Here is a 25,552-nt window from a genome sequence, read left to right on the forward strand (position 1 = left end):
CATCTGGGTGTTTGTACGTCACCAGTTAATGTTAATGTTGTTGTTGTTGTTGTTGTTGTTGTAGATGCAGTCCTGTGGTTGTTTGCTGTTTACCTGCCTGCTGGTCATTACTGTGCTGCACTGTCATGTGGACGGCTACAGAGTCCAACATCAGGTCAGACACGCGCACACACATGTGCACACACATGTGCACACACACACACACACACACATTCTTGTACTTGCTGCATACTGAGGACCAGCATTTCCACTTTATAAATCAACACAATTACAAAAATCTACTTCATGAACGACATCTACAAAGAACTACTGGTTGCAGTACCATAAAATGTCTGCAGGTGGAGCCCCAGAGCAGAAACGGCTGTAAATTATTACTATTATTATTATTTATTTTTTTTGTCCAAAATTTGACAAAAACGTCATACTATACTATGTCATCCAAAAGTTGAAAAAAATAAAATAAAATTTTTGGTCCAAAATTTGACAAAAAAAGTAATTCTATACTATGTCGTTCAAAATTAAAAAAAAAAAATGGACAAAAATGTAATACTATACTATGTACAACTATACTGTATAGATATTTTTTTTTTACAAATTGAGTATAACATGTTATAACAACCTAAGGAAGTGATTTCAATGAAAACAAAGTGAGGACCGGCCAAATTGTCCTCACTTCATAAAAAGGACCTCACTTTGTTGGTTAAAAACCCTCACTGGTCCTCAGTATGCCACAAGTACAAGAACACAAACACACACACACACACATTTACAGTCTTTTTTTCCATGACTTCAGAGGACTTTACATTGTTCACTTCCTTACCTTAACTTTAACCATAACTACTAGAGCCCTAACCCTTTACCTTAACCTTGACCTAATTATGTCTTCACCTTAAAGTCCCCATACTGTGATTTAGGTCCTCACACCCTGGAGCCCTCATCATGCAAACACACTCATTGACTTCTATGCATTTGGACAGTCAAAGCAAAGCCTTATCCTTAACCTTTACCAGAGCCAGGTAACCCTAACCTTAACCTTAACCTTAACCTTAACCTTAACCACAAATCAAATTATACCTTCAACAGTGCCTCAGAAATGAGGTTCTGCCTCATTAGGACCAGGTTATGGTCCTTGTCGGGACCAGTAGTTCCCATGGAGTCTTCTGTTTGTGCCGGAAAATGTTTTAAAAAAGGTATCAGATACAAGTATCACACAAGCACACACACACACAGTGTGGTATCAAATCACTGACGCAGCCCAAACCCAATGGCTCCGCCCCCTGAGGAGCCCGTGCCAACATCAGCTGATGGAGGTGGTTTCTGTTTAGTCTGGACGAAACCCGATCGTCTGAGTCATCGAGGGCCGAGGGCGGACGGGAAGTCAGACTGTCGGGGTCATGATGTAAGAGGTGATGGCGTCCTGACGTAAGAAAACAGTGAGCGGAGCGGGAGACTCGTCTCCGCCGAGGCCAGTGTTTTCTGTACGGAGACGCCCTCAGAGAAAACACGGCGCAGACATGAGAAAGAGACAGGTTTACGAAGAGTTGACTCGGGAAGAGTCAGTGGTGATGAAGAGTTGGACGAGTCCATCGAGGAAGAGTCGACTGATGAAGAGTCAAGTGGAGTCTCTCTGTGTTGTAGACATTCCCATGTTTCAGGTGGCGATGGCTGAAGTGCATGGGCTTTATTGTCATTTCACACGTTTGAATCTCCTTTGTGGAACAACTTCGAGCCCCGGTCAAAACAAGAACTCCTTTCTGCAAGGAGTTTGCATGTGCATGTGGGTTTTCTCCGGGTTCTCCTGGTTCCTCCCACAGTCCAAAAAACACGCAATATTGGTTCACTCTAAATTGACCGTAGGTGTGAGAGTGTGAGTGAATGGTTGTTTGTCTCTATGTGTGGCCCTGCGATGGACTGGCGAACTGTCCAGGGTGTACTCCGCCTATCGTCCTATGTCAGCTGAGATAGGCACAGCACCCCCCCCATGACCCTCTGGTGGAGGATAAAGCGCTAGATAATGGATGGATGGATGGATGGAATCTCCTTTGTGATGGTAGGAGTTGGAAATGATGATTGCGTGAGCGCAACAGGGCGACACATTTCATGTCGTGGTTGAACAGGCAGCGGAAGAAAAGCAGGACAAGTGAGGTCGCAGCAAAAGACAGAACTTACAGAGATGCTGTAGAAAGAGGATGTCCCACTTCTGTTCATGTCTCGCTCTCAAAGGTGTATGTGTGACTGGGGGCGGGGGGGGGAAGTAGGTCGTTTGGTGTCTTTGGCGTGGAACGGTTTGGTACAGGACGTATTTTTTTGTGTTCCCTTTAGGAATAGTACCAAAATAACCGGCCCCAACTGTTCCATTTTGTTGAGCTTGACCCATGAGATAAGAAAACAGTGAACAGTGCGGGAGACTTGCTGTCCTCCGCTGGCCGTTGTCCCTTGCGTTGTTGTCTTTTGTGTCACATCTGATGTTGTCGTACGTTGTTGTGGCACCTGTACACGTTACGACGCGGCCTCAGGCACAGCACACACTCCGCTTCCCAAGCAAAGGTACTGTTATTAGGGATGTGGCCGATCCGATCCAGTATCGGTATCGGGTTCCGATACAGACGTAAATTCACGGATCGGAAATTTCCTGTCCAACTATATAGAGATTTACGATCCGATCCGTCTGTGTGTGTGTGTGTGTCTGCTGAAAAGTCTCCTTAAGTGATTCCCTGACTGCTCTGCTGGTCAATCATGCTCTCCTGCTAGCTGGCTGTAAACTGTGGAATGGGTTTCCTGAACTGAGGCGTGTCTCAATGAGACGCGGAGTAATGATGCACGACTCATGTTCAGGAAATCCATTCCGCAGTTTACAGCCAGCTAGCAAGAGAGCATGATCGACCAGGCGTTAAACCAGGAAGTTCAGCTCCGCAACCTGCTCTCTTCAGCCGACGTAATCACAGCCGTCCAAATTCAGAAATCGGATCAGAAGTGGGAAAAAAAGTGGATTGGTTCATCCCTAACTGTTATCAGTCAAAAACGTACGCCTGACGCCTGAGGGATTTACCCTTCTAAACTGTACCGGACCATGATGGAAAGATGGCTATAGAGGCCACAGTGTTTTTGGTAATTACTCTGAAGACTTGCACAGGGGACAATAGAGGTTCAGATGAGGAAAAATTGACTCATTAAGGGTCAACTGATGATTTAATCCTAACATCTCATCACATAAAGCTCACCCACTCACCTGTAATCTCAGTACGCGGCCTTACACCCGTCTCGCGTCTGTGTTCCAGCGTGTGGACCGACCCGGGTCCAGGCCTCTGATGGCTCTGCACCTCCGCCCCGGGGGAGTGAAGAGGGAAGGGGAGGAGCTAACGGCAAAACTGCTCCGGATGGACGACCTGGTGAGAATGGAGAACGATGTCATGGAGCCAAAGAGGAAGAGGAGTTTCCCCGGGAACAGCTCACCTCTGGACCGCCTGTCAATCAGCTCCATGGAAACCAAACAGGCAACAAACAAGCAGAGGTAGGACGAGTGTGACGAAGCCTGTGGCAAGAGGTTTGTTTCACTTTGTTTGATGCTGGACCAGTCCATTTTTTTTTTTAGCTGTAGTTGTGTCGCAGCAACATCAAGACATTTGTGTCATGCAAATATGAGCTAAAGTTCAGTGTTTGAGTGACTGAAGCAAAATTGACATTTCCTTGAATAGAGGCCATATTTTTATGTCCAAACCTTACCGAGGCTGAGAGAAGATTGACCAAAATTGATGCACATCCTGTATTGTTTATCTGAGCCTGACGTGAGCCTTTATTTATGGTTATGATAAAACAGTTACAGTATAATAACATTTCAGACCCTCTGTGCTAAAAAGCAATCTTAAAGGGACAATATTTAGTATTTATGGGTTTATATAACCCAAAATCCACTTTTTTATACATATTATGTGCTCCTGCATTGTCTAGTCGCTGTATAATAGTTGTTGTTTCATTTTCGTAGTGTTTCAAAAAGTCATGTAAAATAACATGGTCGCGGGACGCGGTTGCATAGCCACTGTTAGCAGCGAGACGCCATGTTTCTACCGGAGCCTGTAAGGACAAACGCGAGAGAACAAATCAAGCGTCTCTTTACTTGTAGCGGAAGTCCCGCCTCCTCTCTCTCCGCTTCGTCTGCTACGGCCGCGGTAGCTCGCCCACGAACCTCATCTGCTGACACGGAGAAAGACGACGAGGTCGACATTTGACCAGCTGAGGATACCGTAGCGCTCAGGGAAGGGAGGGGGTGAGCAGAGGAGCAGGTCTTTGTTGTAAATTTCAGCCTCTCCTCTAGATGTCACTATAAACTACTTACTTCCCCTTTAAGTTCTAAACAGAAACACAAGGTCAATTAATTATCGCTTTCTACTTTTCGACACATTTTTTACTTCTTATTCATATGTTTGTTCAACGTTTACACCAAATTTTCAATAAATCATCTTGAAAAACAGCATTTAAATTCAGTCTGTGTTTCAGTAAAGGAACTTTAGCGAAGGAATTCGACCCCAGCCCGAATCCCGTCATTTCTGGATTCGGGGTCTCCATGCTCTAACCTGGAATGACTGACACAAAATTCACAAAATTCAATTCAAATTGTGATGAACCTGTGATCACTGATTTTTCAGTGAAATCTGATGGACGTCATGATGATCAGCTTTTACTTGTTTGATAGCAGCCAAGCCTTAATCTTCTGTTTTCCTCCCAGCAAAGTTGTGGAGTTGCCACGCCGACGAGTCAACCCTCCACCCATGGACAGGATCGGCATGAGCCGTCTACCAAACAGCAGAGGGTAGACAACGACTACTTCTCCAGATGACCTGCCCCCTCTTCATAGCGCCCTCCATTGACCAGGTACAGTCACTGCAGCTGTCATTCACATCATTTTGTGATAAATGGAATTAAAAAAAAAAAGTTTGAAATGGCCCTTTCTACTCTGTCTCGTTGTAGATGACTCCCCCCCATCATACGCATGAAACAGCCAATCACAGACTGCCAGTCACTTGCTGGGACACGCCCACCATCCTTTCACCTTCCCCCCCCCCCCCCCCTCCTCACAGCCACGAATGTTTAATGACGATGTGTTCAGGTGCTGCTCTGTAAATCCATCACACGCTCAGATGTGTCAGGACCAAAGAAAAGACTCAGACACTGACACAACTTGACTTGAGTTTTGTGTTGTTGTTGTTGTTGTTGTTGTGTTGTTTTTTCCAGCAGTGCAGGGCTGTTTACAGCAGGACAATATTAACACTGCGCCGTAAAACACCGTAACACTGTACATGTGTGAAAGCAGGAGCCTAGCAACAGAGGGATTACCTGGGATCCTGAGTTGAGATCAGGGGCCCATTAGTCCACAGCAACAACAGATTCACTTCTATAATTGTCCGTGCGCAGGAGACGACAAGGTTGGAAACATCCTGACTATGTTTGATGCCGTTACCTTCAGTTTGAGCGCCGCGTAGGACTTTGTTAAAGCATGACCTTTGACAACTGTACATATAAAAAGCCTGAGACTTAATCGATTTCATGCAAGGCCATTTTTACACTTAAATAAATGTACATATGGGTTAACGTCTGCTTTATAAACCCTACTAACGTGTACAAACTGGACCTTTAAGAGTTAGTGTCATGTTCGTGTGAAGTTCAGGTGGAGAGTTGGTTTTTGGGGTGAATCATTATGTGTAGAGCGGTTATTTTCGAAATCGATGAAAATGTTGATTATTTTCTCCATTAACCGAGTAATTGCTTGGTCCATAAAATGTCAGAAAACGTTAAAAAAAAAAAACATAAGTTTGTCAAATTTGATAAGTGTTTGTCAAACCTGGAAATGACGATGTTTCGTTGAGTGTCTCGTTTTGTCCACAAACCAAAATGATTCAGTTTTAATGCTTCCTTTCGTTATCTGGAGAGAGAAGAAGAAAAATATTCACATTTAATTAGCTAAAACAATCACAAATCTTGTTTTAATAATGAAAAAAGTAATTGTTTCTGCTCTACTACTGTGTACTTGTTAGATGCGCTTTTGTTGACCTGCTTGCTTTTGCTAAGTGCTAGGCTAGCTAACGCTAGTGGGGGTCGTACCTATGTTCCCCGATCGGGGAGCATCGGATCTTTTTTTATTGTTATTTTTTTTAAAAAAGGGTCCTATGTTCCCCTGTCACAAAGTGGGGAAAAAGTAAAATAAAAATACAAAGTGGGGAACATAGGTATGGCCCCTGCTAGTGCTAGTGTCCCTGCTAGTGTCCATGCTTTGGCACGGGGTCGTACCTATGTTCCCCGGGTCCTATGTTCCCCGTTTTTCCCAAAAAAGGTCCACTTTGTATGTGACAGGGGAACATAGGACCCTTTTTTTTTGAAAAAGGGTCCTATGTTCCCCTGTCACATACAAAGCGGGGAACATAGGACCCGGGGAACATAGATACGGTCCCCTTTGGCACAACCATTTCCAGAGTTTACCGCCTGGAAGATAAACATTTATTATCAAAAGTGAAAAAATCAGTATGTGGTTTTCAGGAGAAGCTACTCAGCTATTCAATGATATCTTCACTAACTCTGTTGAACATTTAATCTTTGGTCAATGTTTTTAAAATGGAGAGAAGTCAGGTCCACTTTTGTGCATCGTTTCTGATCAATTCCACAGCTTGGGTTTCCAAACATATGGGTTTTCTGACTTGTAACTTCTAATTAGAGAAGCATGTAGAGTGAACGGAGATGCAGTTGCATCAAAAGTGGCCAGAGGTTGTTGTTGTTGTTTGTTTACCTTTTCTTAGAGATGTTTCCTCGATAAAAGACGAATGGAAAATGTATTGTTTGTAAATTTGTTTAAGACGTGTCCAACTTCCAGAATATTCCTGTAGAAGCCGACGCGCCTGGCGGTGATGTTTTCTGGTGAAAAACAACTTCCTGTCAGCAGCAGATTCGGCTTCTGCTGCATCAGCGCAGCATCAGTGTATGAAATGAACCATAAAGAGGATTTATGGGACGACGGTGCGACACGGTGTGGTGCAGTGGAGGTTCAAAACCTCATCTCGTTGTTCCTGTCTGTGTTCAGTCCTGCTCACTGCTGCTGGTTTTTAATGCTTTTCACTGCCTCGATTTCCATTGTGCTTTAATAAAGAGTTAATGATCCCGTGCTCACACTTTTGTTTTAAAGGGACAAATGCGGCCAAAAAATACGACACTTGCAGCTTTTCGAGGCGAGATTTATGGACTCGGATCTCTATAAAACTCTGCAATTTAGAGCTTCTTTTTTGCAATTTTAACAAAAATTAATATTGTGAAGCCAACAGGAAGTAAGCCATTTATTTAAGTTGTATAATTTGCAGTTGTCATACTGACAAAAAAAAAATAGAAATATTCAGTCAGTCTTTGAGATACTACAATGCAAAGCTTTTTAGAAGTTGTGCAAATAATCACCTTCAACATTAATCTGACTCATTAAACTGTCCAGTCTCACATTTGACATGTCAATGTTCAGGTACAGTGACAGCACCACCCTGTGGTGACAGGAAATACCGCCTAAACAAATATTTGACTTCACATTTTCAAAATTTGAGCTACACCTGTGAACATGCGATTATTTACATTTTGATGAACTCACCCCCGACTCGGCCAGAACTTGATATCACCACACAAGAGTTCAGAGAGTTTATGTTGAGTCTTTATTAAGAAAAGTATTACCTGATACAGAACAGTGCAGACAGACCTGAACCTCATGTTACCTCGTGTGTGTGAACCGCGTCCAGCACACAATTCTCACGCGTCTGTACAGCTGCTATGGTAGCAGAGAGGTGGGGGGGGGGGGGGGGACACATTGGCCTAAATACAAACACCTTCACATTTAGAAAGAAATAAGAGGTGGGAAAGAACATTTTGTTCTTGAATCCAGAAAATGAGAAGTTCAGGGTTCTAAGGTAAAAAAAATAAAATCAAAAATCAATATCTCTACAATGATCCTTGGATATTAAGCTACAGCTTTATCTCCAAACCACCGGCATCACGCCGACACCACATTACTCACTCGTTTTAGCAGTTTTAGTTTGACCTGAATCAAGTTTTTAAATTTAAAAACCTGGTTTTGGGAGGATTTTTATTACTTACACACACTTTTATTTTCTTAAAGCAAGAGGAAAAATGTGCCCTTACAGTGAGATTTGTAGTTTAAGTTTACATTAATTTAGAATGTTACGCTTTTTCTTTTTTAGTGTATCGCAGAGACATGGCTTCTTCACTTTGTTTTGTTCATTTAAAAAGAATAAAAAAATAAAATGTATAAACGCGACTCATGGTTGGCAGAAAGAGCTAACATAGCTTCTATTCCGTTTTGTTTGTCTTCCTCTGACCTTGTTGCTGCTTAATTCTCAAAATAACGCATTAGAAATCATAAGCTAACATTAGCTTGTGTTTTCTAGTAACATGATTAGCCTAGAAAATAAAGGTAATGCAGCAGACTACTAACATTATCTGCAGTTATGAACACATTTAGTTCAGTTCTAGCTTAAAAAGTCAGCATTTCGGACTTCCATACTACTTTTAGCTTACATTATAGATTTCATTAAGAGAGTAGATACAGTTGGTCTGGAGATAAAGCTAATGTAGGCAGCTGTGCCCGCTCACATAAAAATGGCAGTAATCTCTCATTCCAAGGATCATTCTGGATGATATTTAATCTTTCCTGGCCGGACACAGTCAAGTCTGTGACATCAGCAGGTGACCATAGACCCTCGGTCAGCAGTGGGACGAGGCTGGACCTCGGCAGGGAGGACGGAGGGATGGGAGAGGACAATCACGGGATTGTTCAAGAAACAAAACATTATAAAGAAAAAAAAAAAAAAAACAAGTCAATAAATCCTACGGTGTTTAAAAATCACAACGGCATCCGGTTGCCTTCGACACTGATTTTAACAGCGTGACCCGGCTTCGTCAGGCGGCGAATATCAGCAATTCTACGCATCTGTTTATCAACCCGGGACATTCCCTTCTTCATCGGACCCTGAGAGATAAAAACAGAAACAGGGAGTCAGGACAAAAAAAAACAAACAATGTAAGCAGGAAAAACACACCTTCATGTTTTACCAACACCTGGGAAATAGTTGAGCAAAATCAGATTTTTTTTTTGTCGCTGCTTCATCACTCAGAGGCTTTACAATTACTTTAGTGAAATGACAGAAAGGATAACTTTATGAAATAAAGGGGTCAAACTCACAGCTGGTGATGACACTGTTGTAAACAAATAAAGGTCTGATATAAAAACACAAAAGCAGAGTATCTTGTGCCTTGTGTTGTACTTACTAAGTGAGTAAAGGTGAATGCCATCCTTAATGTCATATAAATGACACTGGAGCTCCTGACATCTCAGATAGGTTGAAGTAACACGACTGAAAACTGTATTTTAAGATAGATGGGACTGGTATGGAGAACTGGTAGTAAATTGGTGGTTTCTCATTGGTTGGTACCAATGTGTGTCCGCTCAACTGGTGCCACAATAGATGTTTATGTTACATCAATTCCAACTTTGCAAGTATTTCCCAGTTTGTGTCGGGCGATTACATCCGACGCTGGACTGCCTCGTCTTGTCATGATGGCACACAAACCAACTAAACTACTATTATATCATTTCAAATCTAAGATATCGGCAAGTTAATCAGTGCCAATATTGCTGTCAAAATAATTCTAATGATACTAAGCTCGACTCACTGTATGAAAAAAGGCAAACTGGATACACGCACCGCCATCTTACACTGGTTATCTTAACTGTAGCCAGCAGACTGCACAGTATTAAAGGAGGTTGGAGTTCCTTTATTATATATAACCACCTTATGGTGGCAGCACCCGAAACAGGAATGTTTAGCTTTTATTTTGGTAGGATGGAAGGATGTGGAGTCTTTGTTTTACGGTCACTGAAATAAATAAACTAGTGCTGAAGAATCGACAACAGGAAAGTAAAAGACAGTTGAGGCGTGATATTGAATACAGGAACATTACTCAACATTAGTACCTTAAAATTAAGGTTTTTTAGTACTTCCACCAACAGACACTTGTCCATTTAACTCACACTTCCTGCACATGTTTCATATTTAAAATCAGCCTCTGAAGCTGCAATGTGGACATTCATGTGAAATGTGTGCAGGACTCGGTGAGTCACAGAACTGAAACGATTAATCTGTTCTTCATTGATTGATATTTATTCTGCAGCAATTTCAGAACCGTTTTGTCTGGTTTCATCTTCTCAAATATGAATATATGCTGTTTTTTACTAATCTGCAAGGACAAGAAGATTATTTTCTTTAGGATTTTCATTTAAAAAATATATAGTGTAAATATCTATTAAAATGTGAGATGAGGAGGTTTTCTTCACATTTGAGGAGGTGAATGTTCTACTGCAGCTTTGACGATGATCGTGTCATTTAAAGAATTGATCCACTAATCGTTTCAGCTCCAGCCACAACGCTGTCGACACCTGCCCCGCTACGAGCTTAGCCGCCAGCTCGCGTCAGACGTCGACATCACTTAAACCCATCAAACCTCGTCTGACAAACCATCACCATGTTACAGCCGTCACAGGAAGTGATGCAGTAAGTCATGAACAAACAAAAAAAATCCTCCACCCATGGGCTGCCATGTTAGTGTGGTCAGCTCGACCGTCACACCATGCAGCAGGACTTACTGCCCCCCGCTGGTGAACTGCAGGAACTATAAGGGCATTCTGTTTCCCTCTATGCTGATCTTGACTGCTCCCTGTGGGCGACGCAGTTTCCTCTCCTCAGCAAAGCGACGCTTGTGCTTCTCCAGCAGGCTGACGCCTTTCTTAAAGCCACACTACAGAGGACCAATCACAGCTCACACCTCCACTCAAATGTATCAGGACACTGTTGTTTTTGTGTAAAAATGACGTTTATAAACAGGTGAATGATGTAGAAGTACCTTAAACATCACAACTTTACAATAATTAAATATAAACACGTAACTATTAGTGACTTGTGTGCTTACATTTATGTAACGACAAGTTCTTCAAACTAACTAACATGTTTTAATCATATTAACATTATAAACCTATAACAAACACATAAGTTCAATCACATACCTCAGAGCGAGGGCTGGGCAGATCACCAAGTTTTTAAAATTATACCGATATATTTTCAAACGTGGTATAGGAAAAAAAAAGAAGCTGTGATCATTATTTTCACACTAAACTGAACTCGGGCATTAATTTATTCGACAGGTCTGACTTCTTTTTCCAATTGTTATAAATGTGTTCCATGCTTAAGAGCAAGAGAGTAGTGGAGCTTTAATTATTTTTTAAAAAATCTAACCATTCTTCTTGGAACACAGCATTGACTTCCATTACTATTATTATCCATAACCTTAAATCTAACCCTAAGCACAATTAAAACATCACCCCTAAACTTTACCCATTCTTCAGACTTGAGGTTCTGCCACAATTAATGAGCACGACAATTTTATATGGCATGTTACTCAGGGTCGCACACCTGCTGAGGTGTGTGTGTGTGTGTGTGTGTCAAAGCACCGGAGTCCAGAGCACTTGTGTATGTGTGTTTGTGTGTGTGTGTGTGTGTGCGTGCGTGGGGAAGGTGCCGTGATTGATTACATTGGAGCTGGGAACAGTACAGGGTTATATATAATGGAACAAATAAGGTTTATTGCTCGTCAGCCAAAATATACTGGAAACAATTTCAAAGCCCAGCCTGACGCCAAGCAATGTTTCAAAGTCATTTTTATCAAATGAATTTTGCCAATTCACATTAAAAGACATTTCAATGAAATTATGAATAGTTTAACTACCATCAATTTAAATAATCAATATCACTGTTTTACAGGTATATTTTAAGTGTGTTTGTATGAGATACTGACATAATTAGAGCTGATTGTACTGAGAGTGCTGCGTGTTCAGTGACAAACATGGCTGCCATTGGGGACACCGGGAAAAACAGATAGTAGCCACTCGATTGTTGCTTTAGCTCACTGTTAGGAAGCATTTCCAACAGGAAAATTATATTAATGTCACTTTGGTAAACCTCTTGTTCCCTTACAAAGTCCAAAGAGACAACCGCTTTCATTGCCCTGATGGAAAAAGCTAAAACAGTGGACGTATTCTTAAAATATAATTGACGCAGACTAAAAAGCCTTTTGTTAGTTAGCTACAATCTGTTTTACGTGGTGTGCCTGTCTGTCTTCTGTGGGTTAAAGCTCACTCACTGGTGTGTAAGACATGTACTTTGTGTCAGTACCTCAAATTAAACAGTTAAAAAACAAAGCAAAAAACAATGTTGTAGGGTAAAGTTAATAATTCAGTTGAAAAGGGAAATTATATTATTATTATTATTATTATTAACTATACATGATTAAGTTAAACAACAATATGTCAAACAGAGAGGTCTGAAGCCTCTTACACCTGAATACACCTCAGGAAATTAAACCTTACTGACTGTAACATAGTCCCCCACCCTCGTACTCACCCTGCTGGAGTCTCCTTCCACGTTCCACTTGGGTCGTACTACATAGTCTTTGTTAGAGGGCATGGGAACCCGAGCCCGAGCACAGAACCCGGGGTCACCAGGTCGCAAAGCTCTGCAGGAGGGAGGAGAGTCACGTTATGATGATGATGATGATGATGCTGATATCTCAACACAATAAAGGTATAATCCCACACTCTCTGTCAAATATTGTGATTGTGATGAGGCAGATTTGAGGAGAAGACGATTCAACACATTTTTCCAGGTTTTGGTTTAAGTTTCCTGGATTTAACAGCCTCAGATCTGGTTCCCGTTCACACTATCAAAAAGCAGAACATCCTAAAACATCACCACTTACTTTTCCTCTCCAGTGAGCTGCTTCTCCAGGTCCCGCCGAGGTGTCTGTCCCCCTGAACTAAAGGTGAGGGACACAGAGACACATTGGTTTATACGATGAACCAACAGGACAGGATAAGAACACCTCGCAGCTGAAGAACTTTCTTCTCACTCGAAAAAAATCCAACGGTATCCATGCTTTTATTAGCGTTCTCCACTTCACAGCAAGTTAGTCGGCAAGTCATCAACAGAGTCAGGAAATACTCACCTGCACCTCAAGGAACCAGAGAGTACATTTAGGCCTGGTTCAGAACTGCATCTGTCCTCTGTGAAAGGATCAGTGTCTAGCTCCGAGTTCATATGTTGAACGCACCTGAATACATCAGACTCTGACTCCATTTTTATGTGTGTAAACAGACACATTAAGGGGATAGTTCAGAAACCCCAGACACAGTGGCCCGGGGGGAATATATATATTTTAATCATTTAAAAGTCTATCTTAAATGTTTAGCCTTTTCTAAAAGTAAATTGTGGCACAAGAGCCGCTGGTCTACTGCTGCTTCATCTGGCACGTTTGTCTAACTGAAGGATTTCAAACTCTAACTTAGTAATGGAGGCAGCAGTGGATCAATAACTTTTGTGTGCTCTGATGTAAAGTTGCAGCTTTCGCTCAGACAACGTACCTTATAAGGCCACATTTGCCGAAAACACAAATTAGCCCTTTTTAGAGCCTCTTCCGCAGCTGACATCCTCTGACCCACTGCAGTTTCACAGTCAATTCAAAGTATTTTCACAGGTCCCATGAACAGAACGCATCGTGACACCCGGTCTAAGCAAGGCCTAAGTTTGGATCCTGATGTCATAACGATCCGTCATGTCAACTAACAAATCAACTACTTCACTCAGACTTGTAAAACTAACCCAAGGTTGTTCATTGTGTGTTCAGTCCTGGGTCAAAGGTCAAACACGACTAGGGTGTTTATTAAAAAAACAAAACAACAACAACATCTTGACCACTTCCTGTTTCCAGGCCCAAAGAAGGAAATCCAGCCAGTTAGTTTTCTGTTCAATTCTGAGTTGGAACAGAGGCTTGCAATGCAACCATGCAAATCATATGACTGAACCTGATTGGTGGAGAAAAGACATCAGGTTCCTCCGCCCTCTCCACCTTCTGAGGCTGACTGGGGGGGAGAAGGGGTGAAATGGAAGGATGAAGAGGAACAACAGAAAAAAAAAGAAATAGTGAAGAATATGAAAATAGAAATGCCAGAGGAGGAAGAAAGGGAGTTGGTGAAGAGGAGGAGGTAGAATGATCTCAATTAATGTATCTGAATATGGTGGGAGCACACGGCTGAGGGCAGTTTTCGACCATAAAAGACCAAATTTGACACACACTCACAGAGCCAGGGTGACACGAACGCACAACTCTCTGTCTGGATGACATATTTTATTGACGAGCGCAGTAACAGCCTGTATGAAACACCAATTTATCATCTCTTTATGTTATGAAAACTAAATACGAAAAAAATAGGGTTAATTACGGGCGTACGGCAGGACATCATGGTCTACAAAATGAACGGAAAACAGAGCAGACTGATTATGGAGGATAAAGAGAGACGTGAATCAAAAAGGTGAAGCAAGGTGAGTCACATTCAGACTCCACTGTACTGTATATCTTCAGATATAGAGTCACAATCATATAAAAGAGTGAGAGCCATGTGAAAGGGATAGTACAGTATAGTAAAAAGGTACTGAAGTATATCAGCAATGGATGCACTGACTCGCACGTCTACTGAGGAAAAATCACAACACAAAGCAGTTGTTGCCTCAATCAGTATGTTTTCTTAGCGGCTAATATCTGTTGTTCCTAGGAGCCATGTTGTCACTGAGCACACGCAGTCATCACTAAGTGTCAGTGCCTTATTCTACCTGAACTTTTCAGTGAAATTATCACTCTGACCAAGTGAGGAAACGACCCAAGATACTAAAATATTCAGTGTTCAACTGTAATAAAACATGGCTTGCATTATTACGTCAGTTGAGCTCTGTCCTAAATCTGAATGTGGTTCTAACACTTTTAATGTCTGACATCAAACTGTGCTAAAACTATTTAGACAAGTAGGCCTAGTGTTGGTCTGTGCCCTCAGGGACCTTCAATTTTTTTAAATTCTACCCTTTCTTTGTTCTTACGTCTCATCAATAATTGTTGTTGTTGTTGTACCTTAATCCTCAAACTGACAAAACATCACCTGACAGGTGCGGTTGTGTCGATATTTCTGGAAACACATTGAATTAGCTCAAAAAGTTGACATATTAGAATCATCTACAACAAGTTTTTATGTCCAACAGTTCTACACAGCGTGATTATGGAAGTGTGGCTGGTTTATGTCGTTACCTGAGTCGTCGTCTCTGAGGCATCTGCTGGTCCAGGTCTCTCTGTTGTCGCTCTTCTCTCGTCATTCCTTTGTAGTTGGATGTCAAACCAAAGATTGGCCGTGACCATTCATCTGGACACAAAACGCAGACGCAGCGGTCAATACACGTCGTTCATTTTCTCAGTCGCTAAAATAAAACAACCGCAGTGAGCAAAGTGATTGTGGTTCTTACTGATGAGCTTGAGCGCGAGGTCTTTGTTGGATCGTGACTCTTTGGGATGTTTGTAGAGGAACATGACGGATCGGCCAATGCCGCTGTGCTTCAGCGTCTCCTGACTCACGCTGGGCAGCTACGGGAGAGAAATGTAACGGTGAACACAGTGATTCTGCTTTTTTTTAACTGTAAATCGCAGGTGACCGAGTGTCCTTACCTCTTGCAGGATCTTCAGCAGCTCCTCCCTGATCCTGAGAGCAGGCAGAGACTTGTCTGGAAGAGGACTGATCCACTCTTTGATAGCCGACATCACTCCGCTGTCAATGAACGTGTCCTTCAAGTCCTGCCTGAGGGACAAACAGCACCACAACACAGGTCAAGTAGAGGAAAACAACAATGGGATTACTCCTCAAACCACTTTAGTTTTGCACTTACAAGATATGAATTAACAAGAAGAGAGAGGGTGTGATGTTTGTTGTCTTGTTTTCTTATCTTATCTTGACCATATGATTTACTCTGGGCCCCTCGGAATTGGGGACTGATTATTTAGACAAATAAGATGAAATAAGATCAAAGATGTTGCTCATTCCAATGAAAGTTAATTTAGGTCAACAAAACAATTTCTGAACAAAGCTGGGCTGAGGTTATATCTGGTCTGGCAGAGATGTTGGGCTATTATTTGACGCTTTATTATCTGGTAACGAGGTGTTTCAGATCCATTCTTATGGTGCAGTCACCGAACACAAAGCAAATTGTTCACATCAGTAGATTACACACAGTCTATAAAAGGTGCAGTGTATATGATGCTCCTCCTGCTGCTAGTGGAACTGCAGTGTACTCTGTGACTGAAGCCAATGGTCGTTAAAGTTAAAAGTGCAGCTCCTGTTTAAAAACTCTGAATAACATTCTGAAGAGTCAGTCATCAAATATTTGTGGAACCTTTCCAAATATTTCTCATGTAATTTCTCCACTTTTGGCACCAAATTATGTAGAGGGTTGATAAATCCCTAAAGATACTAATTTCTATTGCTGAGGCTGTGTTGAGAGTGTGACCCACATGGTGGCGCTCTTACTTTTTCAAGTGCATGACGACCTGAGGCAGCAGGGTGAGTTTTTTCAGGGCTGGTTTCTTCTGACTGTTCAGAGTTCGATCCTCCTGCAAAAAACAATACACGTTTTCAGTCTGGATTCACAGGAAACAGAAATGCATCAGTGCTTATCTTTTTTTTTTTTTAAAGGCGGACCTCTGCAGCCTCAGTCATCTTGGTGATCATGGCGCTGACCACATCGTCAGCATCGCTGATGAAAGTCCCTCCGTCGCGGTGTCTTCTCTTCTTGCTATTCATGGCTTTCCTCCGAGCGAGCATGATGTCGAAGTCAGACATGAAGCTTGTGCTGAACACACAAACACACAAACACACAATGTATGTAACTACATTTATAAGTGCAGGGAAAATAAATAAAATAAAGATAAAGGTGATTTACTCTTCTCTTCCACTGCGGTCAACTCCTTCATCAGAGTCAGACTCCTCCTGCAGCTGCTGCTTCTTCTCCTTCGCCTGGACCTTGTCTCCCTCCAGATCCTCCTGGTTGAAACCCTACAGGAGGAGCAGACAGAGGTCAGAGGTCATGTGATGAAAGCAGAAAAGCAGTCGATTCTTTGTAATCAGACAGGATGATGATGATGACAACTCACCGTGAACTCCTCCTCCTCCTCATCCCCAGACTCTCCAAAGATGTCTGCGATCATTTTCCTGCAGGAAACACAAAGGTTGAATGTCACAGCAGGTTAGGCTTTAAGTTAAACTGTGACCTCGGAGCAGCACTCACTCCTCCTCGTCTCCAGAGTCGCTGTCGCTGCCGAACAGCGCTTTCTCATCCTTCTTCTCTCCCGTCGCCTTCGAGCTCTCATCCTCGCTGCCACTGTCAGAGCCGAGTTCTCTCAGTTTGGCCTTGAGACTCTTATCTGGACCTCCATCATCACTGTCTGAATTCTCATCATCATCATCCGACATCGGCCGACTCCTCTTCGCTATGTAAAGCATTAAAAATATATATATATATAAATATGTATATTATTGCAATAATATCGTGGATCACAATAATGTTGCTCAGAATAATTGAGACAGGAGATTTTCAATCATCAAAAATCACACAGAATGTTTAAAGATAAACATCAACTGGTTAAGGTAATAAAAACGCTGATGTCTCTTACCTGGCGTTTCATCCTTCTCCTCCTCATCCTCACTGTCTGACAAGATGGCTTTCTTTCTCTTCACTGCAAAGACGCACACAGACATAATTTAAGTGCCTTATCGGTCACTTTGAAATCAACTCTGAGGAAATAACAGATGAAATGCATTTGACTAGTTACAGGATCAACTTTCATGACTGAGGCTGTAACATGATGTAAACTCACTTTAAGCCACAAGACTGAACCAGATTAAACATTTTTTTAGAGAGAGAAATCAGCTCGGCTTTGGCTTTGCAGCTGCAATATTCAACATTCAGCTTTGCACTGTGTCATATTTGACATCACACTCCTCCTCTCTGTGTTGTTATCACACCACCAGTACACCTGTTGCATTTCAGTACCATCGGAAATGCTGGACCCCGTTTAGAAAAACACTGTGTTTAAATGGAATTGTTTGCCAATTTCACTTAAAACGGACTCCCATATTCACAACCTGATAACTATGTTTTCTGCAAACTACAACTTCAGGACATCCTGTATCCTCTTGATTGCAAGTCGAAGAGTTCCACTCAAACACAAGAGCAGATATAGCAAGTATCGAGTAGCTGCAGTGTCAAGCTGAAGGCACTCCTCTAATTTTAACTCCTCTTGGACTCAAGGGCATCTAGACATTACTGTTGGTGGTGTTACATTTCAGAAAATGTGCAAAAATGCAGACCTTTTCTTAAAGGGTACAGATTACTTACTAATCAAATGAAGGTTGGTTATAGACAGAGTAAAAAAACAAACAAACTACAACATCTTAAAGCTCCAGGGTGAAAATTATTTAGCCAAAACACTTCTAATGTTGCTAAGCCCCCCCTTACCTCAAGTGAGCCTTCAGAGCTTTCTGGACAGACTACCTAACTCATGTTTCAGTGATGCGGGGTTAGTTTCTTAACCTGTTCACTTTCGAGAATCGTTTCACCTCACTCATTTTTCAGACGTCCGGTGATAATTCCTTAAGCTAAAGTAATTTAACAACATTGAGAAGCAGGAATAATTCTTTAACTTAAATTTTGCTGCTTGCTTTACTAGTGCAGCTGTTGTCCTTCTGCCTCCTCTCCACAGACATGGAAAGACCAAGAGAGTCATGAAAACTACTGACAATGATTTGATACACACTACGGCTTTCGTTTCCATAATTATAAACTATTGTGGTCAGGATACCCGTGACAGGAGTTTTTCAACTCATCCTCTATGTATACTTCCATCATCAGTGTGACTACAATAGTGTTCATGTGTGAGCTGTTCTGAGGTCAGTACCTGGCTTCTCATCGTCGCTGTCATCTGCATGTTCCTTCTCCTTCTCCTCTTGTTGTTCACCATCACTTCCTGCTGCAACTTTCCTCCTTCCTCCCTCCTCATCCTCACTGTCAGATTGCATCACAGCCTTCCACTTCCCTCCTCCTCCTCCTTCCTCTGCGTCCTCCTGCTGTTTCCCCCCCTCTCCCTCTCCCTCTCCCTCCCCCTCCTCATCAGAGTCTATCTGTGCTGCCTTGCGTTTAGCTGGCATCTCCGTGTCAGAGTCACTATCAGCATTTGACCTGCTGGACGCCGCAGGTTTAGCATCCTCATTGTCCGATTCGCTGTCTGCGGCTGCTGTGGGCCGCGCCTCACCGTCCTCCATGTCCGAACTGCTCCCTCTGCGTTTTGCAACAGGAGATGACCCTTCCCCCTCCTCATTATCTGAACCTCTGTGTTTGACTGGAGACGAGTCCTCATTGTCTGAATCAGTTATCCTGCGTTTGACCGGGGAGTCATCTTCGTCGCTGTCATCAGGGGGGCGAGGAGCCTCGTCCTCAGAGTCACTCTTTTCTTCCACACCACCCTTGCCCTGGGGGGCCTCGACGTCCGAGTCGCTGTCGGCTCCTCCGTGGTTCTCGTTTTCAGAGCCACTGTCTGCCTTGCTGATCTCCACGGCGGGGGTGGGGTCGTCATTGCTGCCCTCATCCTTATGAGACAAACAGCAGTAGGTCATTGGCAAAGCAAAAACAAACATCATTCACAAAATGTGCTGGAGACACTGGTCAGGGCACTCCCTGGTCTTTGAAGACAGACTATCTTCAGTATGGAGGAATCTTTGACTTTCTGAAAAAAACTTCCAGGCAAGTCAAGTTTATTTGTATAGCACATTTCAACAACAAAGTGCTTTATATAATACAATGGTTTACAGGTGGCTCTAGTGGCTCAGGTGCAGTTGGAAAATGGAGATGAAATAAAGCAGGATGTCTATCATCATCAGATCAAAGTTCTCCACCTGAACTAATGCCCCCAAGAGTAAGCATCACATGACATTAACATGAAGATCGTTCAGTGTCAGGCACCCAAATGTTCAATAAACTCGAAAACGACAGAGAAAAGACACATGAGTGGTGACACGTTAGTCTAACCTCAGATTGGTTTCCATCGCTCTTCACGTCCTCACCATCTGATGCCGGGTGTTCATCCTGAACTGGAGTGCCGCCGCCATCATCTGCAACAACATCATTTGGTTCATAAATGTGAGAAAATTGTGAGAAAATGTTCACTGTTATTGTTTCCCAGACATTAAAATAATGACAACCTCAGACAAAATGTCACAGAGGAGCAAACAAGAACATATTCACATTTATTAAGCTGAAATCACAAGAACACTGAAACTAATTTAACCATTGTCAAAATAGTAACAGGAACTTATTGTGGCAATTGGTCGATGATTGATTCAATGCTTTATGCAGCTTTATCACCAGATAAATTCTACTCAACACTGCTTTTTCCACATTGCTTTGTCCAAATTAGCATCTGCAGCAACACATTACAGACTGTCAAGTGAACATTTTGAGAAATGAAATGTTGCTGAACCATTAACACATCAATGGCTACCACTCTACTGCAAACACGTTCGCATAGAAAAATAACAACGGTAGCGTGTCTACACACTAGCCCCATGCAAAAAACGTGCATTGTAAGGTTAGTAAATAAAAGGCACGTGGTAGAAACAAATGTATAACTCTCAACACAGGCGATGTGCATAAAAACTGGCCGACGTGTTCTGTTATTGTTTTGCGACTTGTGCTAATATGATAAACACTGAACAACAGAGAAGCATTTCCTGGTTGTTACTAGTCAAAGCTTAATCGCCGCGAAGCCAGGAGGCTAAATTACCATTGCTTTTACTTGTGTTACTTATATTTACCTTCCTCCGACATGTGTGTGACGTAAAACTTAACTGAAAACCCGACGAAGATGACAAACACTCATAAAAAGGTATGACTGTGTTTGCTATTTCACCGGGAAACAAAGCAGAGCAGCAATGTGTTATTTTACCAGAGTGGCTTGCGGACATGAAGTCGTCGTCTTCTCCGTCCATTTGTGAAACTAAGGCGGATTCAGGTTGACACCTGAACACAGACACAACTACACCTTGATATCAAAGCGGGAAAAACACGCCAGAACAAAGTCACAACGCGTTCCAACAGCTAATAGCTGCAGCTAACTCCAGTAGCCACAGACCCAAAATGGAGGAACTGCGTCATCTGCGCACGCGGTCGCTGCGTAATCACGTCACTGCAATTTTATTTATAAAACTTTATTAGCAATACAGACGTTGACAAATCATCGATTTTTACCACGATTCTTACTGATACTGAAAGCTTTTTACGCTTTTGAAAAATGTGAGTGAGACATTTTTTTTTTTTAAAGAGTAACTGATTTAAATACGTGCATTAAACGCAATATTAATTGTGTCTGGAACAGGACGAGACCTGACATATCAATACATTTTTTCACTGTGCAGTGGTATTTTGTGCTTTTGATTAATGAAGCAGTTTTAGAAAATATTGTGTCAAAACCATATCATACGTTGAAAAATAATCCTAGCAAACTGTTTTGTTTGATTAAATTGTGATGATTAAACATATAATATGTAATGTTATGATTCCCTATGACATTCATTATCATTTTTTTCCTCTGAATGTGGCTGTGTTATGATGTGAAAAAGTAATAATACAATGTCCTAAACACGTTCACATGATCAATGTTTTAGATATTTGTTTCAGTATATTCTGAGAACTGGATTTATTTATTTATAAATATTTAGAGCTCAGGGTCCACACTCCTTACCCGTTGGTGGCGGTAATACATCTTGAGTTCATTTGCCAACAACCACTAATAAAACGAACGAGAAGAAGAACACGCACGTAGAGAGTGTGACGTCATTGACGCGCGACACGGACGGAACCACGCGTGTTGTGTCAAGACGAGGATCCGGAGCAGCAGGAGTCAAGGTTTTGATCCAGTCCTCGGTCGATTTAAAGCCGCGGTGATGGGGGAGCGGAGCCGGCTGTGCTCTGTGTGGCTGGGCTCGGAGACTGGCATCCTGAAGGGAGTCAGTGTGGCCCAGAAACAGGCGTTTAACTTCTGCAACACGAGCCACTTGAGCCGCGACCAGGAGGTCCGGGCTCTGTGCTGGGGAGACCCCGCGGAGAGTGAGCTGCTGGTCGGCTCCGTGGACGGCTTCGTGAAGACGTTCAGCACCGAGAAGGGCGAGTTCACGGAGGCCCGGCGTTGCGGGGACCCGGCGGACGGCTGCTTCACCGGACTGGCCGTACTCGGCAGCTCCGCGCTGATCACCTGCGGGGAGCACGGTGCGCTGCGGGTCTGGAGGGAGGACAGCGGCGAGGAGCCCGTCACGCAGCTGGACGTCGGGAAGAACGTGAGCAGGATGCGACAGAGTCCGATTCACCCGCACAAGGTGGCGACCGGCGGGAAGGAGAACGGGCTGAAGATCTGGGACCTGGAGCAGCCGGAGAAACCCGTGTTCAGCGCCAAAAACCTGCGGGACGACTGGCTGGACCTGCGGAGGCCGTACTGGGTCAGGGACGTGGCCTTCATCCCGGACTCCGATAAAGTGGTCACCTGTACAGGCTTCCACCAAGTGAGTTCACGGCACTGCTGATAGTGGGGAAAAATGAGCTTCAAGTCAGGGACGCTACTTTTTTTTTTTTTGCAATGTCATGTAAATGTAGTGAGTGACGTCATATCTGTTGGTGAGAACTGTGCCATGAACCAGCCTTTAAGACATGGATGCTCACAGTCAGTCAGAAAAAAACCCCAATTTAGCCACTGCACAAAATGGTCACCTAACAAAAAGTCTGATATCTCTAGAGAATGTTCTGTTTGACCATGCTGTTCCTTATCCAACAACTTTTCACTCTCACATAGCAAAGTCCATAGAAACATCAGCATATGTGTCTCACAGCAGGGACATGTGTCAGTAGCTCATACAGCCATATTTCAGACACCTTGAACCGTCCCTTTAAACCATCTCTGTCCTGTCTCCCCAGATCCAGGTTTTTGACCCGTCCTCCCCTCAGCGCCGCCCTGTGCTGGAGGCCGATTATGGAGAATACCCGCTCACGGCTCTGTCGCTGCCCTCGTCTGGTAACGCGGTGGTGGTGGGGAACACCCACGGCGAGATCGCCGTGCTGGACCTGAGGAAAGGTCTGGTCCGCGGCTCCCTGAAGGGGCTGGCCGGGAGCGTGCGGGGGCTGCAGTGTCACCCCTCCCAACAGGTGGTGGCGTCCTGCGGGCTGGATCGCTTCCTCCGCATCCATGACCTGGAGGACCGCAAGCTGCAGCACAAAGTCTACCTCAAGTCCAGACTCAACTGCCTCCTGCTGTCCAGCCGCACCCTGGAGGCTGGAGGAGCAGGGGCAGAAGAGGGGGGTCAGGATGTGAAGAAAGAGGAGGGGGATGAGGAGGAGGACGAAGTGTGGGACACGATGGAGCAGGTGCAGGAGGTGCAGAAGACGAAGAGAAAAATAACAACAACAGAGGAGGAGGAGGAGGAGGAGCAGCAGCAGCAGGAGGAGGAGGAGCAGCAGCAGCAGAAGCAGCAGGAGGAGGAGGAGCAGCAGCAGCAGCATAAGCAGGAGGAAGAGCAGCAGGAGGAGGAAGAACAACCACAACCACAGAAGAAGAGCAAGAAGAAGAAGAGAAAAAAAGACAAGACTGAGGTGTTTGAGGTGTGATCAGAGCGCGGGACATTTGAAAACTGTCAGACTGAAACACATGAGAATAAGACTCACCTGAACGCCTCGGACTGAGAACGTGCCTTCACTCATCTTCTGTCATTTAACAGACAATAAAACTTCTCTTTTTAAATGAGTCACAGAGATGACTATTTTTCACCTAATCAATTCATCTGTTTTTTTAATTGATCAACTGAGTGATTTTGTCAAGAAAGTTTTCTTAAACCTCACAATGGCAGTGTCCTTATATAAATATATATATATATTGTCATAAAGCAGCAAAGAAAAACTAGGAATTATTCACCTATTAAAAGGTTCTTTTTATAGTACGTAAACAGTAAAAAGTGATCACTGTACTGTACTGATTCAAAAATCAGTGATGTTTCAAAATGGTTTTGCTGCGTTGACTTACAAACCTATACATTAATGTTAAATGAACATTAATATTTAAGTTCTTTATTGATGAAAATGTCTATTCTCAGTTGATCAATAAAGATTGATTCTAATTGGCTGGCTGTTTGATTATTTCTCAGTAAATCTAGAGTCTTTGAGAGAGAAGGGTTCAGGTGGGGACTTCCTGGTTGAAGCCTTGGTTGTCGGGTGACATGTTCCCTGATGTTAATGTGCAGACTCGCATACAGACATGAGTTAAAACTCTTTTATTTAGCAGTAGCGTCACATTAACATTACATTTGTAACGGTGAGTGAAATGTTTTCATCTCATTTTAGTCAGAAATTCACCCTGAAGCAGAGTGAACTCGCCCGTCTGAACACAGGAGAGGGAAAAGGATCAAAACCATGATTCTGAAATGAGGCAGAGAAACATTTAGGGTTTAAATCTCAGTGAAAACAGAAAGAGACATGTGGCTTCTGCTTCAGGGCTGATATCGATCGGTTCATTCAGTCCTTTAAGACTCTGAAATGAGAAACGCGTCAGTTGGCGTGACGTCACGTCCCTTTACATCCTTTTGTTACACAAGCGGACACAGCAAAAACATCAAAGTTAATAAAACACAGTAGAACCGTGGTCGTAAGAAACATCCTGAAGGCACCTCAAAACAAACGGAAATCCATACAGGTCTTTAAATGCATCATGAACTATCATTATTTGAACTTTGACAAAATAGAGTGGTCAATTCCTTAATCCACATTTCAGCCATAAAAACACAACTTAAGTCAGTGGACATCAGTACACCAATGTATCTGTAGCAAATGAAGTTTAGACTTCCTGAAACACAGGGACACTCTGGTCTGATGGCACCATGTTTACCACATAAATGAGTTAGCAGGCCATGCTAATGTCCCCCACTCATGTCAAACTCATTAAAAACTTCCGAAAGCTCAGAGTTCACAAGTTGTTTCCCCCCCCCAAAAAAATGTGTGGAACCCACAATAGCATTTTTTTCTAGCACAATGTTCGTGTTACCCGTATGTTAGCTGGTTACATTTAGCCAGATAGCTAACATTGGCTAACGTAAATGTGCCTATAAGGAGGGAGCATGACAATATTTGCAGTTTGTTTATCTTTGCCTAGCAACAGTGTTCTCACCACTTTTTTAATTTGAACGCTGAGAATGATGCCTTCCAAAAACGTACAAATTTGAAGGCAGTTTCGGTGTGAACACTTGCTTAGCGCTGACTGTATTGTTAACGTTTACATTCTATTGTTTGTATCTTGAAATTTTTTTTGTCTCCATAACTAATTGTAGGACCTGGACTCCCTGAAAGAGATCTTGCATCTCTGTGGGACCTTCCTAGCTAAATAAAGGATACATAAAATATAAAATAAAATAAAACTGCTGGCAGTGAGTTACCGACCATGAGTCACTAGTGCTCCAGAGGAAAACAAACAAATAAACGACACATTTATCTAAATATGAACAAATAAACAT

The 25,552-nt window shown here is 42.9% G+C and overlaps 3 protein-coding genes across 4 annotated transcripts in view; 2 read left to right on the plus strand and 1 right to left on the minus strand.

Moving 5' to 3' along the window:
* ostn (osteocrin) overlaps positions 1 to 4,811 on the plus strand; it is a gene marked incomplete at both ends in the record, with an annotated part of 7,133 nt that extends 2,322 nt beyond the window's left edge. The window contains 3 exons of the mRNA XM_083887016.1: positions 65 to 154; positions 3,279 to 3,511; positions 4,724 to 4,811. Coding sequence (XP_083743142.1) covers positions 65 to 154; positions 3,279 to 3,511; positions 4,724 to 4,811 — 411 coding nt within the window. The remainder of the gene's footprint in view (positions 1 to 64; positions 155 to 3,278; positions 3,512 to 4,723) is intronic.
* Positions 4,812 to 7,678: 2,867 nt separating this feature from the next.
* Positions 7,679 to 21,115, minus strand: iws1 (interacts with SUPT6H, CTD assembly factor 1). Of its 2 annotated transcripts, XM_083887322.1 has the most exons (16): positions 20,956 to 21,115; positions 20,040 to 20,122; positions 18,913 to 19,600; positions 17,629 to 17,691; positions 17,244 to 17,445; positions 17,110 to 17,167; positions 16,899 to 17,011; positions 16,658 to 16,808; positions 16,487 to 16,569; positions 15,631 to 15,760; positions 15,432 to 15,549; positions 15,220 to 15,331; positions 13,949 to 14,005; positions 12,847 to 12,903; positions 12,492 to 12,603; positions 7,679 to 9,007 (listed from the first exon to the last, which is right to left on the minus strand). In XM_083887322.1, exons 1-16 carry the CDS (start codon positions 20,996 to 20,998, stop codon positions 8,882 to 8,884), a joined length of 2,196 nt encoding a protein of 731 aa, XP_083743448.1. In that variant the 5' UTR covers positions 20,999 to 21,115; the 3' UTR covers positions 7,679 to 8,881. The 2 variants fall into 2 exon arrangements, with proteins under 2 accessions (XP_083743448.1, XP_083743449.1); XM_083887323.1 differs by lacking the exon at positions 13,949 to 14,005.
* A 753-nt stretch (positions 21,116 to 21,868) lies between these two features.
* On the plus strand, positions 21,869 to 23,980 carry wdr74 (WD repeat domain 74). Its single transcript, XM_083887362.1, has 2 exons — positions 21,869 to 22,564; positions 22,974 to 23,980. Exons 1-2 carry the CDS (start codon positions 21,953 to 21,955, stop codon positions 23,658 to 23,660), a joined length of 1,299 nt encoding a protein of 432 aa, XP_083743488.1. The 5' UTR covers positions 21,869 to 21,952; the 3' UTR covers positions 23,661 to 23,980.
* The last annotated feature ends 1,572 nt before the right edge of the window (positions 23,981 to 25,552 follow it).

The sequence above is a fragment of the Microchirus variegatus genome, assembly GCF_963457635.1.
Source record: "Microchirus variegatus genome assembly, chromosome: 3".
In the NCBI taxonomy this organism is placed as follows: Eukaryota; Metazoa; Chordata; class Actinopteri; order Pleuronectiformes; family Soleidae; genus Microchirus; species Microchirus variegatus.